The sequence below is a fragment of the Bos grunniens genome, chromosome 23 (assembly GCF_055505025.1).
Source record: "Bos grunniens cultivar Pamir isolate PY7600 chromosome 23, Bosgru_T2T1.0, whole genome shotgun sequence".
Classification (NCBI taxonomy): domain Eukaryota; kingdom Metazoa; phylum Chordata; class Mammalia; order Artiodactyla; family Bovidae; genus Bos; species Bos grunniens.
Genome location: NC_141187.1, coordinates 22306057 through 22323656, shown reverse-complemented (window position 1 = coordinate 22323656; position 17600 = coordinate 22306057). Strand labels below are relative to the sequence as shown.

At 39.6% G+C, this 17600-nt stretch overlaps 1 protein-coding gene across 2 annotated transcripts in view; it reads left to right on the top strand.

Moving 5' to 3' along the window:
• LOC147346920 (patched domain-containing protein 4-like) overlaps window positions 1-9279 on the top strand; it is a 59353-nt gene extending 50074 nt beyond the window's left edge. Inside the window, exon 3 of one of the 2 annotated variants that reach the window (XM_086370731.1) lies at window positions 7713-9279. In XM_086370731.1, coding sequence (XP_086226857.1) covers window positions 7713-8216 — 504 coding nt within the window. In that variant the 3' untranslated portion in view covers window positions 8217-9279. The remainder of the gene's footprint in view (window positions 1-7712) is intronic. The other variant, XM_086370730.1, reaches the window with a different exon arrangement.
• The last annotated feature ends 8321 nt before the right edge of the window (window positions 9280-17600 follow it).

Here is a 17600-nt window from a genome sequence, read left to right as displayed (position 1 = left end):
CAAGGGAAGCTGAAGAATACTGGAGTGCATAGCCTATCCCTTCTCCAGCGGATCTTCCCGACCCAGGAATGGAACCGGGATCTCCTGCATTGCAGGCGGATTCTTTACCAACTGAGCTATGAGAGAAGCCCTTATAAATCTTATTTTAGCCAGTAATAAAGCTGACGTGCTCAGGAGACTTCCACAGCTTGATGGTGATGACCTTGGAGCTCTAAGTCCAACAGTGGCCTCTTGAATCTGTGTATCGAACTGCCACCTTGTATTTCCTTTCATTCAGGTATATTCACAGATCATTCAAACATATGTGCAGGTGTGTTAAGAACATGAGCGTTGGCGTTAAAAATAAGAATCAGATGACTGGCTCAGCCTCTTAGCTGTGTCACCCTACTTTTCTTCCTCTTGCTAGGTCCCTGTGTCCCAGGGGTGACCTGAGGCTACTCCAGAATAGCACTTCCTCTGAGAGAGGCCGGAGAGTTACCTAGGAGAATGCAAATAAAGTGCTTGCATCTGGAAACTGAGTCTGCCACCTGTGTTAAAAATTAATAAGCTAGAATGTTTTGTTAAACTTACTTTACATTCTCATTGGCTAAAGCTCTTGTTTTATTTCAACACCAAAACCTTACTTTTTTTAACCTTCTTCTTTGAAAAAAAATTAAAAATTTACACCACTTAGTAATGTCAAGCTTAGCAAGGTCACATAAGAAGTTTAATTTATTCTTTATTAGGGCATTTTAACACTTTAAAGTCTTCCTTCTGAAAATGGCTTTAGAAAAAAAAAGTCCAAGTACCTTGTGGGAACTTGCTTTGTCATTATTTGCTTGTTTCTACTAAACATAAGGCTCTAGAGAAGAAATTCAAGATAACTGAAGATTTTGTTTAATCCTACTTTGTGTGTGTAATCAGTATTGAGAATAAAACAGAGATATGTTAAGAAATAAATATAAGAAAAAAATCTTATTTAAACAAACAACAAGAACAACAAAATGTATCATTCTTTTAGAAACGTCACTATATGGTACACTATCTGTACCGTACATAGTCGTTTTTCTTTTCAGCAATTAAAGACTACTGACCATCTAAAAATTTCCAGTATCCTTTCAGTGTCTACTGTATTGAAAATCTATGAGATCAAAAGTACAATTGTTCTAGACAGGAGCTATGCTGCCAAATTATGTTGTACAGAAAATATCTTAATATCAACCTAACACATATTCTGAGCAGATATGAAACTTAGTCCCCTATAATTTCAAAGCATCATTGAATAATTTGTTTCTCTGCACAACAGTTTAAAACATTAACATCTCTTTCCTCTTGTATTTCTTTGAGAATTTATTCTTTGATCTTGTCTCTAAAGAGTTTGATTTCATTTCCTACTGCAGAGGTGTGGATTGGGTGGGAGTAATTTTAAAAGCTACAAAGTGGTAGCCATAAACAAAATAAGACCCGAAGAATGGAAGATTTTTTTTTCCTGGCATTACTGCTCCTGGAGAGTTAATGTGGTCATGTGATGAGCTTCCTGGCTGTGAGACAGCGTCGTGACCTGTAATTCTATTGATTCACTTTGGAACTATTCACCTACCAGAGACATTTTGTTTTTCATGCTGCATCGAGAAACTGAAATACTGCAGGGAGTTCCTAACTGACCTCCTACGTTTAGAGTCACCCCAACTCCCTAAATCATTTCCCACAGTACAGTGAGAGAGCACTCCAGAAAGTAAATCATGTCATCCCCTGCTTAGAATTCACCGGTAGTTTCCTATTACAAGACAGTAAGTCCAACTCCTTTAATAAAGCTTTCACGGTCCTTACAGAAGAGGGCCTGCTTTCTTGTCTAGTCTCAAATCCCATCACTTACCTCGGTTCCTTAAACATCATTTGCTGTTCCATGACGTGCATGATCCATGATCCAGCCCCATGATGTACATAAATGCCTTTTCCAGGTACTCCCCAAGTCCCCTGTCTGTTCACTAGCTTATGGCACATGCTTGCTTGTGCAGTGAAAAATATAAGAGGAAACATATTTTGGACTAAGGTCACACTAGATAAAAGAGATTGAAAAAAGGATAAAGTTTGTTTTCTTCTCTACCAACTTCTAACCTCTATATATACTATACCTCTCTACATCTGACTGCCTACTAATCTCAGACACTTATACTATCTTTTACTTTCCCTGTTCTTAGGGAAGCAGGCTCTAAAAAATAATTTGTGATTAGTTAAATACACTCAGCATGAATCACTGAGTCAAATATTACGGAGTGTTTATTATATATCAGGCTTTGTTCTAGGCTCAGGGAGATTACCAGCGAACAGGATGGTGCCAGCTCTCAACAAGCACACATTCTAATGAAGGAAATGGAAGAGGAGCAACTAAATCATTAAATAAGATGATTTCAGGTAGAAATAGTAGGGAGAAAACAAAACATTTACATCCTATGGAAAAATCTGAATGAACTTTTGGGCCAAGCTAACAGGACTAAGTGCTGGGAAGAAGGGGTCTAGTTTAGATTACGTGGTTCAAAGGGTCCCTTTGAAGCTAAGCCCTCTGTGAGGAAGAAGCCTCGGCCATAGAACAGAAGCACCCGGCAGAGGGGTGGGTAGTGCACAGGCCATGAGGTGAAAATTAACTTGGTGTGTTTCAGAGTAGAAAGAAAGACCAGGATAGCTGGAGTGGAGTTCAGGAGAAGAGGCCTGAGGGCTTGGCCAGCAGCAAGCCATGCAGTGCCTAGCAGACCTAGCAAGGGGCTCTTATTTTATTCCTAGTGCAAGTGAAAGCCAGTAGAAGGTTTTAGGTGCATAAATGATGTGAGCTTATTTAGAACTGTCCAAGCAGGCTCTGGCTTCCATGTAAAGTATACTTTGAGAGAGAGCAGAAGTGGACCCAAGGATGCGGGTTAAAGACCTAAATAAAGAATCTGCCTGCAATTCAGGAGACCCAGGTTCTATTTTTGGGTCAGAAAGATCCCCTGGAGAAGGACATGGCAACCCACCCCAGTATTCTAGCCTGGAAATTTCCATGGACAGAGGAGCCTGGCAAGCTACTGTCTATGGGGTCGCAAAGAGTCAGACACGACTGAGCGACTAATGCTCACTACTTTCACTTTCACTTAATGATATTGGTTCAATTCATGATAGAGCTGAAAAACTTCTTCAGTATTATGTAAACATTTTTACTTATATCACTCTTTTTATAGAAGAGAAAACTGAAACTTAGAAGGGGAAATGAACCAGCTAAGGATTTCTTATCCAGTTATTAGGAGATGCACACTACAGCCCAGGTCCATGAATCCAACCTAACTCCTTACAAACTCAGGGAAGTTCTGCCCAGAGGATAATTATTGTATTCATTCTTTGTTTCTCCTACATAGAAGCACTCATGTGTTGGGAAATGAATTGACTCTTCTACCACAAAAGAGTAGAATTATCTCTTACAAATAATGTGCAGAAGTGTATTTCTGGACTGTATTGAGTAGATTTGATTGGGCCAATGGTTTGTACAAGATGTTCAGTCAATAGAGCTTTCGATTCAAGGATGTGCAAAGACTGTTTATTTTATCCTAGTGTGTGAAGTAGAGCCGGTTAAAAGAGAGAAATGCATTCAATTTGTTACATTCATTTACATATAATAAGATGAAAGCATATCTTTTATGAAGTCATTTTTGTAAAAAATGGATATTAGACAATTTTAAAAGAAGCAGTGAACAGCTAGCCAAACCCAGTATAGACCAGCTATTTAAAAATCTGTATTTTGCCTTCTTCAAAATTTCGACTTTTGCCCAGACACATTATCAGCACCCTCTTTGATCCAGAATAATCTCCAAACAAGGCCTGAGGGAGACATAAATCTTTGTTCTGCTGCTAACAATCCCTCAGAAATCTTTTTGATGACAGAAATGAGTAAAGACAGAACTGCACTTTCTTAAGTGAATAAATAAAGCCTTTAAAATACTTTTTTTTTTTTCAAATAATTTGAAGCACAAGTCAACATCGCAGATGGGATTTCAAAGAAGTGGAGACAAGGGCGGAGCTAAAACATATACCAAGCTTAAAGCAAAAATAAGCCCAAAAGAGGAGCAAATTGACCTGTACTAAAAGAACAAAAGCCATCCTTGAAAACCTGTCAGTGCTAGGGCAGAATTTCCCACCTTTCTGCCTGCAGCTCACTGGGGGACTCCAGAGAGTTTACTAAAGACAGAGCATTGGGAACCTACAGCCAGAATTTCAGTTTGGCTTTTTAAACGAAAAAAGATGGGGAAATTGCAGAGATGCCATAGAGAGTGGGAAATAATGCCAAATGAAGGGGAAATATTCTCACAACTCTTATTTAGAAATATATTGTTCATTTAGAGTTCAGTTCAGTTTAGTCGCTCAGTCGTGTCTGACTCTTTACGACCCCATGAATTGCAGCACGCATTTAGAGTTGCTGCTGCTGCTGCTAAGTCACTTCAGTCGTGTCCGACTCTGTGCAACCCCAGAGACGGCAGCCCACCAGGCTCCCCTGTCCCTGGGGTTCTCCAGGCAAGAACACTGGAGTAGGTTGCCATTTCCTTCTCCAATGCATGAAAGTGAGAAGTGAGAGTGAAATTGCTCAGTCGTGTCCGACTTTTAGCGACCCCATGGACCGCAGTCTACCAGGCTCCTCCATCCATGGGGTTTTCCTGGCAAGAGTACTGGAGTGGGGTGCCATTGCCTTCTCTGCATTTAGAGTTAGGTTTAGTTAAATAGAAAAATTGTTTTTTATTAATTTTTATTGGAGTGTAGTTGCTTTACAATGTTGTGTTAGTTTCTACTGTACAGCAAAATGAATCAGCCATACATATACATATACATATATCCACTTCATTTTGAACTTCCTTCCCATTCAGGTGACTGCTGTTCTTTAAGTAAAGTTCCCTGTGCTATACAGTGTTCTTTCACTAGTTATCTATTTTATATATACTATCAATAGTGTATATATGTCAATCCAAATCTCTCAATTCCTTCTATACCCATCCCCCTTGGTATCCATATATTAGGGTGAAGTAAGTCAGACTAAGAAAAACAAATATTGTATATTAGTATATATATGTGGAATCTAGAAAAATGGTATAGGTGATCTTATTTGCAAAGCAGAAATAGAGACAGACATAGACTGTTCTTATTTAACATGTTGGGAGGAAATGGGTATATGGAGTGACTATTAAATTTTTCTTGTAATTCTTGATGATCCTTACTAATAAAATTTGTTATTGTTGTTTTGTCTCAGTTGTGTCCAACTCTTTGCAGCCCCATGGACTGCAGCACACCAGGCTTCCCCATCCTTCACTGTCTCCTGGAGTTTGCCCAAATTCATGTCCATGGAGTCCATGATGTCATCCAACCATCTCATCTTCTGTTGCTGTCTTCTCCTCCTGCCCTCAGTCTTTCCCATCATCAGGGTCTTTTCCAATGAATTGGCTCTTCGTATCACATGGCCAAAATATTGGAACTTCAGCATCAGTCCTTCTAATGAATATTCAGGGTTGATTTCCTTTAGAATTGATTGATTTGATCTCTTTGCAGTCCAAGGGAATCTCAAGAGTCTTATCCAGGACCACAGTTCAAAGGTATCAATTCTCTGGCATTCAGCCTTCTTTATGGTCCAACTCTCACATCATTATATGGCTACTGGAAAAACTATAGCTTTGACTGTTGGCAAAGTGATGTCTCTGCTTTTTAATATGCTGTCTAGGTTTGTCATGGCTTTTCTTCCAAGGAGCAAGTGTCTTTTAATTTCGTGGCTACAGCCACCATCCACAGTAATTTTGGAGCCCACTTAAATAAAGTCTGTCACTGTTTCCATTGTTTCTCCATCTATTTCCCTTGAAGTGATGGGACCGAATGCCATGATCTTAGTTTTTTGAATGTTGAGTTTTAAGCTAATTTTTTCACTCTCCTCTTTCACCTTCATCAAGAGGCTCTTTAGTTCCTCTTCACTTTCTGCTATTAGGGTGGTGTCATCTGCATATCTGAGGTTATTGATATTTCTCTCAGCAATCTTGATTCCATCCAGCCCAGCATTTTGCATGATGTACTCTGCATATAAGATAAATAAGCAGGGTGACAATATACAGGCTTGATGTGCTTTTTCCCAGTTTTGAACCAGTCCATTGTTCCATGTCAGGTTCTAACTGTTGCTTCTTGACCTGCATAATATTTGTACTTTCTGTAAATTTCTCAAGATTTTTGTGTTTCAACACATTCTCAAGTTCTAGGGCGGCTTTGGTATAAAAACAAATACTTCAGATATAAGTATCTAATCTAGCAAGTCCACAATAACGTCCCTTGAGTACACAGCACCCTGTGAAAATAGTAGTGGTAACCAGAGTTGGATTTGTGGCCCTTATCTACTACCTTTCTGTTCCCTGTTCTGACTCTCCACCTTTATATCTTCACAAGATAAATGTCTTGCCTGATGTAGCAAGTGCACAATCTATTCACGACATAAATTCACCTTTGTACCTGTCTCCTCCAGGACCTGATGTACATTTTCAGAACCAGAATCCATCCTGCAACCTGCCACTGGGTTCGATATTCCATCTAACAACCACAGCCATTAAAGTACATGACAGTTGTGGCAAAATTAATTAAGATTTGATGATGGCTGTCTGGGATTTCTTTCTGAATGTACAGCACACTGGTTGAGAATTAACTGCTGTGAATCTGGTTAAGCAACTCAGTGTCCACCTTTTGAATATCCTGGTGGGCTTCCCTTGTGTCTCAGCTAGTAAAGAATCTACCTGCAATGTGGGAGACCTGGGTTTAATCCTTGGGTTGGGAAGATGCCCTGGAGAAAGGAAAGGCTACTCACTCCAGTATTCTGGCCTAAAGAATTCCATGGACTGTATAGGTCGGACACAACTGAGTGACTTTCACTTCACTCTTTTGATTTTGTCCACTCTACTTCATGTGAAATCCTGAAATTGAAATGACTTTTGACAACCCCACCTGAAGTCTTATCCATCTCATTTGGAAGGTCTGTCCACTGTGTTTTCTGGTCAACCTACAACTGGTGGATTAGGTTTTAATGAGTGAACAAGTGCTCACATTATATTTAGTAAACATTTCAATACTATTAAATTATTTGTTAAAAAGCAGTATTTTTTTCTACTTGTTCTGCAATACACAGCTGTACTCCCAAAATATAAACAAGGAGGGATGTTTGTAATGCTTGGGTGTGTTAGTGTATGTGTGTGTGTTAATGTAGGTGTGTGTATTAATGTAGGTATGTGTGTTAGCCTTAGAAAGTTTAGCATATATTTTAAAAATACATTATTATTGTAATTTTTTAAAGATTGTTAACTTCATGCCATGCTTCACTTTTGGCCAAAACTGAATACTTAAACTTGATCATGCATAAAGGAGTTACTATTGATTAGTCCAAAAGGAAATGGTAAGAATGAGGTTATGGATGAGATCAACATAATCTGTATGTACATTTTCCTATGCATGCAGCAAGTCTTGTATAACTTCATGATACTCTTTGCATCCTTTCTAATCCCAGTCATCTTGCATGGTATCTCATGGAGCTCCAAAAGGTTGAATATAAACTCATCACATGCTACTCCACCCACATCAGTTCCTCAACTGCTAGAGCCTACTTCTGCCTTTTGTGCCCCTTCACTTAGAGTAAGAATCTGTTCTCTGGAATTTGCATCCCCCTAGTAACTTCAGTCTCCCCTTTTTCTGTTTTCAAGGATGGGAGGAACAGTTTTATTGGACACCAGCTGGGCGGGGTAGTGGAAGTGCCAAACAGCAAGGACCAGCGGGTCAAGTCAGCCAGAGCCATTCAAATCACCTACTACCTCCAGACCTATGGCTCTGCCACTCAAGACCTCATAGGGGAGAAGTGGGAGAATGAGTTCTGTAAACTTATGCGGAAGCTCCAGGAGGAGCACCAGGACCTCCAGCTCTACTCATTAGCATCCTTTAGCCTCTGGAGAGACTTTCATAAGTCCAGCATCCTGGCCAGGAGCAAGGTCTTAGTGAGCCTCATGCTGATCCTGACCACAGCCACCCTCTCCAGCTCCATGAAGGACTGTTTGCGTGGCAAGCCCTTCCTGGGCCTCCTGGGGGTGCTCACCGTGTGCATCTCCATCATTACTGCAGCTGGAATCTTCTTCATCACCGACGGAAAGTATAATTCCACCCTGCTGGGAATCCCGTTCTTCGCCATGGGTAACTATCCATCCTTGCGGTAATCGGCTTCTTACCGGTGTGGGGCAAGGCAGAACATTTCTTGAATTCTCAGGTGGAAATCTGTTTTAATTTTGCATCGGTGTATCTGTGTGATGATGTGAAATTTTACTCAGGGTGGTGTCTGTTTTCCCTTAGTCCTTTTTCAGTCATCTGTAGGCTGACCAAGCCATCTTCCCATTTATACCAGGGACTTTCATGCTGTTCAGTGTTTGTTTTTTTTAAGTACACACTACTGGAATTCTCTACTCAACTTCCTCAAAGATCATAGGATGAAGATCATGGGGTACAAATTTAAAGAGATCCAAAATCTGCTTCACAAAAAACTTTATGGTTCATACTTGTCTTGAATCCTCAGATTAATGGTGGTCAAGAGTGGATATCATGGGATGAAAATTCTGAGAGCCACTGAAAAGTTCTAATCTCAAAGAACTTCTTCATGAAGTTTTGTCTATTAATTCATTTCAAATCTTTTGCAAAAATATACTCCATTTGCCCACCTCTACTTAAAATTTTCCTGCAACCACTTAAAGATGTGTGTGTTATGCTAAGTTGCTTCAGCTGTGTCTGACCCTTTATGATGCTATGGCCTGTAGCCTGCCGGGAGTCCGGGATTGCCCATGGGATTCTCCAGGCCAGAATACTGGAGTGTGTTGACATGCCCTCCTCTAGGGGATCTTCCCAATCCAGGGATCAAACCCATGTCTCTTAAGTCTCCTGCTTTGGCAGGCAGATTATTTACCACTTGCACCATTTGGGAAGCCCACTTGGTGGGAAGTCCTCTAATTTTTTGATATCTCGGTGAAAACAATTCATGAGTATCTTCAGTCAAGTTTATTCCTTCTTATGTGTTTTCCCCAGACAACATTAACAGTGTAGAAAGTGGAATGTGTGTGTGTGTGTGTTTCTTGCAGAGAATATCAAGTCTGGGAAGAAAAGTGAGTGACGTTTCATTAACAAGATTGATGGAGCTTATCAGAATAGAGATGATAATGGTGATATTGTGGTACTGCTGAAGAGTTCTGTCCCTTGTGATACAATTCCCTACATAAAGCAAAGGATAAGCTGTGAAAATGGTCTCTAGATGGTGAACTGATATTCACAGGAGAGTTTTCAGCTATAAAATAATTGCTTTGCACTCCCTGGCTTAATATCAGCCATAAATTATAGTTTCACTATTAAGTAACAAAGATATAGGCATGTGGTTAAAGTCTTCAAGGTGATCTGGACTCTTTTCATGTTGACTGAAGCAAACATTTTTGAAAACAGCCCTGCAAAGTGGATTTATCTAGAAACACATCTTCACTGTGGTCGTGTTAGCTCATCCCCTTCTCAGTTTCCTCTTATATAAGAAAAGGGTAAAAAAAAAAAAAAAAGAAAGAAAAGGATAAACAAAAAGTCAGTACCAATTTGACCACCATGGTACAATAGAATTCCTACTTAAAACTAAATAATAATAACAATGATAATTATAATAATAATAAAGCTTTGATTATCAGTTTAAAAATGAGGCTAATGATTGAATAAAGTAATGAGGATAAAAAATAAGTCAAAGAATTGTTTTCTGAACATAATAGAATATCCTAAAGGTATTAGTACAGAGTAGACACTCAGTAAGATTTATTGTGTTAGTTCTTAACAAGGGGTGTTAAGTGCAGTGTATTCAGTGATGAATAGGAAACAGTCCCTGGCTTCAAGAAATTGAAAGTCTTTCTTGCATTCTGTGTATCATCTTTAAATGCATGTTCATCTTGTTAACAAAAAGAATTTCTCTATTTCCTGAAGGAATATATGAATTTTTTTCCACTAGTGACAAGGATAGGTCTAGATTAGAACCATTTATACTTGTTATGTTTGGGAGCTCAGTGTTTTAACTAAATACAGGATTCTTATAAATCACGCAGCGTGATTCACCGATGAAACATGGATCATTCAAGATGGACAAATTAGACACCTTAGAGCTGAGAAGGCTTTTTCTAAAACTGGTAGCAATATAATTAGGTAGTGGAAAGACTTATTAGGAAAATTCTATAAAGTATGCAATTACATAGTTTATACAAATATAGAGAAAAATTGTCTTTGGTGGTGCTGAGTTGTATCCTCCGCTCAGATACAAAATCAGAGTGACGTTTTCATTCCTTAAAGAAAGACTAAAGAACACTGAAAGCCACAGTGAGGAAAATGTTCAAAACCTAAAACCCACACCTTTCATATTTTCTTCTCTCTCAGTCATCTTTATAACCACAAATCAGTCCTGGACTGGATTTGTACAGACTCCAGAAGCCCAGTGAATGGTTACTCTTCAGTATTTCTACAGTTCAAGTTCTTAAAATATTCTTAAAGGAAATTTTCTGCTATCTTCTGAAAACATGGCACCAATAGACCTGTAAACATATACTTATCATTGAAGATATTTACTCCATCAAGGGAGTGTTGGTTTTGTTGTGCTTTGTTTTGCTTGTAAAATGATTCTAATATTAATAGTAAAGATACCAAGATGGAGATCTAGTGAAATGAAAAGGACATGCCACAGAGCTCAGACATCTGGCTTTCCATCCCAGCTTTTCCACTAACTTTGTATGTTTTGTTAGGCAAGTTATGTATAGTCCCTTTGTCCCAGTTCTTCATCTATGAAATGAAGGATTTGGACTGTTCAGTCATAAATGTTGAAGATCTTATAATATTATTCATTTCATTTCTCAATTGAAGTTAGAATTTTGTCATTCTTTTGCAAAAACCTTGAAGGTATGTATTATCCCCAGACTTCTTATCTCCATTCTGCTTTGTTGACATGCATGTGTGTGTGTGTGTGTGAAAGAGAGAGAGAGAGATGGACGGGGAACTTTAGAATAGAAAAATCACAGCCTCGCATGCAGAGCCTCAGATCCACAAAGCACATCTCGGTGACCGTGGTGAGATGTGTGTAATGTCAAGCATCCATAAGCTGAGTCTGGCAGATATATACCTCCTGGTGGTACACATAGCATTGTTTAAAAGTAGTCCTTTGATGAATTAGTTGACATGGTGTCAAAACTGCACAGTGCAATGTCAGTTGAATATAAGGGAAAGAGGCCCAACTCTTTTTATAAGCCTCTATTTCTGTGTTCCTTCATGGATTTCTTTAAGGTAGGGAATATTCTCTCCTTTATGCTCCAGGATTCAAGCCATTCATCCTCATTAGAACTTATCCCTAAAGCTGAGTATGTCACTGAGGTGTTCTACTCTTCAACCATTTTATTTTTGACTGCCTGTCTTCCTTTTATACTTCATCTTCGTGTCCTTTTTCCTGACTATCCATCCACTTAATGTCCCCAGTGTCATTTCAGAAGCGTGTATACAATACTTCTGAATCCTGTATTTTTTAAGCCTGTACCAATTTTCATATTTTGCCCTGGTGTCCGTATTAGTAGGGCTTCCCAGGTGGTGCTAGTGATAAAGAACCTGCCTGCCAATGCAGGAGACATAAGAGATGCAGGTTCCATCCCTGGGTGGGAAAGATCCCCTTGAGGAAGGCATGGCAGCCCACTCCAGTATTCTTGCCTGGAGAATCCCATGGGCAGTAGAGCCTGGGGGGGCTACAGTCCATTGGGCTGTAAAGAGTCAGACTCAACTGAAGCGGCTTAGCACACACGTGTGCCCTGTAAGTACAGGTATGTTTGTCAAGTTGTACATTTAAGATATAGGCTTAGAAAGAAGTTAAAAATAGGCATGTGTATTCTTTCTAGAAAAGATTTCAGAGAGAGAAATCCAGAATTAATTTCTTTAAAAATGCCTAAAATGACCCCTTTTGGCTCCAGCCTAATGTCCTTTCTCTGCACAAGCATAAACCAATGAGAATGCCACTAATTTAATTTATAACTCATTGTCAGCTTTTTTTTCACCTCATTTGCTTTATGTGGATGGGTTTCCTCTTTCTGGAAGGAGAAATATGGGCTAATATCACACACAGACGCCAAGCTGGCTCCTGCTGTATCTCTTGCTGATCTTCTGTGGATCGCTGCCAGAGACATTAAGAGCCTTGGTTCACTATTATTTTTGCTGTCCATCCTGAGTTTGTTTTATATGCCAGGAGTCTTAACTTTAGTCAGTTTGATTCTACTGGACATGTGCAGATGACTTGTGATTTTTTTTTTTCAGGTGAACCCAGGGTTTTCAGATAGAAGACTTTCTCATTCATTATCCAAAACCGAGCTCCATATTCATTTAGCTATTAATTTATTCAAATATTTGTTGAGCACCTATCATGTCCTAGAGTAAAAGGTATTGAACAGATCTGATCAAGTTGTCACCTAAATGGATCCTACATTCTAGGGCTGCTAAGGAAAGATGTGGGGCAATAAACAAATATATACTGCTATATTATCGATAAGTAACATAAAGTATAGTCATAAAACAGGATAAGGGATAAAGAGCATAGGTGGGCAGAGAAAAGCCTTTTTAAACAAGTGAAATTGAAACAGAAAGCTAAATAAAATGAAGTAGGAGCCATATACTGAGAAAAGAATGTCTCTAACAAAGAAAACTATCCATGCAAAGGCTTTGAAATAGACCTTCCTTGGTGAAGTTAAGGAAAAGCATGAAAGGGCATGTGGCTGGAGCAGAGTGGGTACCTGTCTGAGTTTTATGCCAGGTTGCATAGAGCTATGTCATATAGGGCACTGAGAACTTAATACTTAAGATGCTAAGCTATCTGAAGCATTTTGAGATGAGAGTGTGATCTGACTTACACTTTATGGAAATGAGTCTCAGTGGAGCAAGAATGGTTATGGGTTATACCTCATACATAGGTAAGAGGTTATTGCTAAGTCTTCATGGGCGATAATGGTGGCTTGAAATAGCCTGGGAGCAGTGACAGTGGTAAAAAGGGATTAGACTCAGGATAGAAACTGGCAAATAGAATTGACAGGACTTGCTGAAGGACTGGATATGGTATGTAAGAGAAAGAGGAGTCACAGATGACCCCAAGCTTTGAGGACTGAATAACTAAGTGAAAGCGGCTGTCATTTCCTGTCATTGGGGGATCGTGGGAGGAATACATTGTGGGGGACAATACAAGAGTTTAGCTTTCTATCTGCTAAGTTAGATGCCTATTAAGTATCCAAGTAGGAAAATGTGGAGTTGCCTATATAAGACAATATACAGATCAGGTTCAGAAGTAAAATCTATTCAGCTGGAGCTGAAAATAAAAATTTTGGATTCATCATGAAATAGCTAATAACAAAAGCCATTGAATCTGATAAGATCAACTGGAAGGATAAATATTAATGAAAAATAAAAGAAGTATAAGAATCAAGCCCGGGAGTCTTCCAATGCTTGCAGATTGGGCAAATGAAGATGATTCAGAAAAGAACACTAAAAAGGATCAGACTTTTTAGTGAGGATCAGATCAAGTGAGATACAAACAGAATCAAGAGAGAATAGACTCCTAGCGGCCAAGTCAAGAAGATGTTTCATGAAGGAGCAAGAGATCAACTGTTCCAATAGCTGTTATGAAATTGTGTCTAGTGAGAACCGGTCATTTGATTTAGGAACTTAAAGGTCATCGGTGACTTCGACAAGAGTTGCTTTAGAGGAGAGCTCAGTGTAATTTAAAGAGATTCAGCAGAGCTGGGAAGAAAGAAAGTGAAGACAGTGAGTAAAGCTAATTCTTCCAAGGGATTTTTCCCTAAAGGGAAATAATGATTGTGTGCTGTTGACCTGCAGTAGAAACAGCTTTATAGTAAAGCAGAGAGAAGAAGAGATTGCAGAAGCAAGTCATTGAGCAGAAGAGATAGGATGAGATTCAGAGCACAACTAGAGTTGTTGACTTTATATAAGAGCCTATACTGTAGGCTCATCTGTAGTTAACTTAACTGTAGTTAGCTTAACTGTAGACGGCTCATCTACAGTTAAGAAAAGGGAAGGTAAAATATATGGACAGATCCAGACAGGTTGGTACATGCGGGGGTGGAAATTCTCTTCTGTGGCTTCAACTTTGTCAGTAAAAGAGGAAGCAAGTCATCAGCTGAGAATAAATTTGGGGAAGGAGGCATTAATGTGAGGAAAGTAAAGGCATTTTGAAGTGTCACCTCAGAAAACTGGAGAATGAATTAAAGAAGAAAATTTAGGGGAACAAGCTAGGAAGCACAAGGGCCCCCTTGAAATTACTGTGCATGAATTAAAAAAAAGAAATCAGAGAGGTTGCTGAGTCGGTACCCTCCTCCAACCATATATAGCTGCTTTTGAGAGGAGTTGAGTAGGCATTGAGTTGAATTTAATGGGATAGAAACTCCCAGAAAAAAAAAAAAAACAAAAACAGAGAGTTTATAGTGTATGCAAAAGAATGACTATAATGACAGATCATGAAAATTGTAATAGTTAGGTCAGCTAGACCATGTTGCAATAACAAAAAATGTGTTGAATCCACTTAGCTTGACAGAACAAAGATCAATTTCTTGCTCATATCACAGTTTGGTGGGGGTCAAGAAGCTCTCTTTGGGAACTCTTTTCCAACAGAGATTCAAGGAAGTCAACATCTTCACTTCTCAGAGTTTGTGCTCCAGCACGAGAGAGAATACACAAGAGAGAATAATTAGAGAAATCACACCTATTTAGAACTACCATGTCACTGAAGTGATTTGATTACTTCTCATCACATTCTGTTGGTCCAGAACTAGTCATATGGCCATGAGCTGACTGCAAGGGAGGAGAGAAAATGTAGGAGAGCAAATAGATTATTTTATGAGCATCAAATGTCTCTTCCACATAAACCAAGCCAAACAATAAAGGTAATGAGGATTTACTCTGCCTCAGCATCATGGCAAAACACTGGTAGCATGAAATTAGTATGATTCTTTGTGGGGTCAGAGAACTACCTTAGGTTGGAGTCTGTTCTGGTTATCTATTGCTATATAGTAAACACCACAAAGGGACTTCCCAGGTGACACTAGAGGTAAAGAACCTGCCTGCCAATGAGGAGACATAAGAGACAGGTTTGATCCCTGGGTTGGGAAGATACCCTGGAGGAGGGCATGGCTACCCACCCCAGTATTCTTGCCTGGAGAATCCCCATGGACAGAGGAGCCTGGCAGGCTATAGCCCATAGGGTCACAATGAGTCCAGACATGACTGAAGCAACTTAGCATGAACACATGTGAACACCATAAAACTGGGCAGTATAAAACAACCACCATTATATTACGCTCATGGAGTCAGTGGGTCAGTAATTTGGAAACGGCTCAATGAGATGAGCTCCTCCCACCTCTAAAATATCTAGAGCCTTAGCTGAAAGTAATTTGAGTATTTGAGATCTGGAATAGCTGAGGCTAGAACAACAGTTTTCAATACGGCTTCTTTGCTCACAGGGCTGGTAACAAGTCCGGGAATTCTGAAGGAGAATCTCGGTTGGGATTGTTGAACATAGCATCCAAATGTGACCTCTCCAGCAAGGTGTTCCCAGGGTAGTCAGACTTCTTATATGGTAGTTCAGGGCTCCAAGTAAAAGTATTGCACGAGACTGAGACAAAAGTCCTAGGGCTGGCCTAGACATAGGAGTCACATAGCATCATACCAGTCCTATTCTACTGCCTGAGTACTAGTCCAGATCCCAGAGGAGGGCACTGGAACTCCACTCATTGAGACAGTGGCAGAGAATTGAGAGAGTGGCAAAGTTACATTGCAGAAGAGAGTGTGGCGTGGGAGCTACAGGTGTGGCCATCTTTGGAAAATGCAGTCGCCGCACAGTCATGATGTGAGTGAGAGAGAGGTGGATTCTAGAGCTGCTTGCTACAAAGTTTTTGAGATGAGATGATTACTTAATGAAAATGGCTATGATTTGATCATTTGGGATTGGAAGACAAATGTTAGATTAAAGACATTAGATATTCAAAGGTCCAAACTTAACAGACTTGGGTATTCCGGGATCTCCAAGGCTCAACAAATCCAGCATCTGCTACCCGTCTGACCTCAGGTCCAGCCTGTCTCTCTCTCCTCTACCCGTGGAAGGCTCTTCCTTAGATTTTTCCTTACCTCCTGCAGGTCTTTATACAAATGTCACTTTCTAGTGGGAACTTTCCTGGCCGTGCTATTCAAAACCACAAGTGCCTCTACAGTGCTTCCTATCTCCCCTTCTGCTTCAATTTTCTCCTTAAAGTTCATCATTATCTAACATACAGTATATTTTATATTTTAACTTGTTCTCCCTGCAATAGAATGTAAGCTCCCAAAGGATGTAAATTTCCATTTGTTCCCTTCACTCCTGTTTTCCAAATACTTCAAATAGTGCTGGTCTTGGGTAGGCCCTCAGTAAATATATGGGGAATTAATGAATGGATGATCTCTTAGCATTTCTCAAATGGGTTATGATCTATTGCGAGCATGCTCAGTCGCTCAGTCCTATTGGACTCTTTGTGACTCCATGGACTGTAGCCCATTAGGCTGTCTGTACATGGAATTTTCTAGGCAAGAGTACTTTCGTGGGCTGCCATTTCCTCCTCCAGGGGCTCTTCCCAACCCAGGGATTGAACCCCCATCTCCTGCAGCTCTTGCACTGGCAGGCAGATTGTTTACCACTGTGCCACCTGAGAAGTCCTGATCTATTAGAGTCATTAAACTAATATAACATATCATGATCCACATTTATATTTAACTTATGAGAAAAAAGAGAGTAGAAAGGTATGGGAAAGATCAAAAGATGGTGCACATAATAGTGTATTATTGCATCATATTTCTGCTATAGTTTAGTATACCTATGTATACTAGATATTATATAAAATGTATTTCCTAATTTGGGTCACAGTCAAAATTTTTGGAGAAAACACTGTCTAAATACTTCTTTGGACTAATGTCTTAAGCCTACATGGTGATAGGTAAGGATTTATTAATGAGGAGGCAATTGGGAAAACTCATCAAAAGTACAGGTAGCTGTTCTTGATTCTTCTGGAGATAAGATCTGAATATGGGAAGCAGAAGGTATTGCCAGGGACATAATGCGTTACTTCTTGGGCACTTTTATTTTCCTCAATTTGAACCAGTACAATGTTTAATACATAATGAGCACTCTAAGGTTTGATGGTTGGCTAAAGTTTTTTTTAACAATTGTATTATGGTTTTTGAAGTGTTTCTCAATAAGCTGATTTTGCCCCAGGACCTAATTTACTCAGGATCATTAAACTCATCAAAGGCCTTCCCACAATAACCGCATTGCTAGAAGCTCTCTCATTGGAGCTCCTTTTTAGCCATGTCTGTTGCAGCCATCCTGCTCTTGGTGATAAATAATCATCCCTTTTGGGAAAAGGTTGGCCAATGATGTGAAACTGTTTCTATGTTTAGAAGCTTGGAGTCAAAAGACCTGGGGTCCAGTCAAGTGTCTCTCAGTTCAGGTGACTCCTTCTGGGGCCATGTTTTCTCTT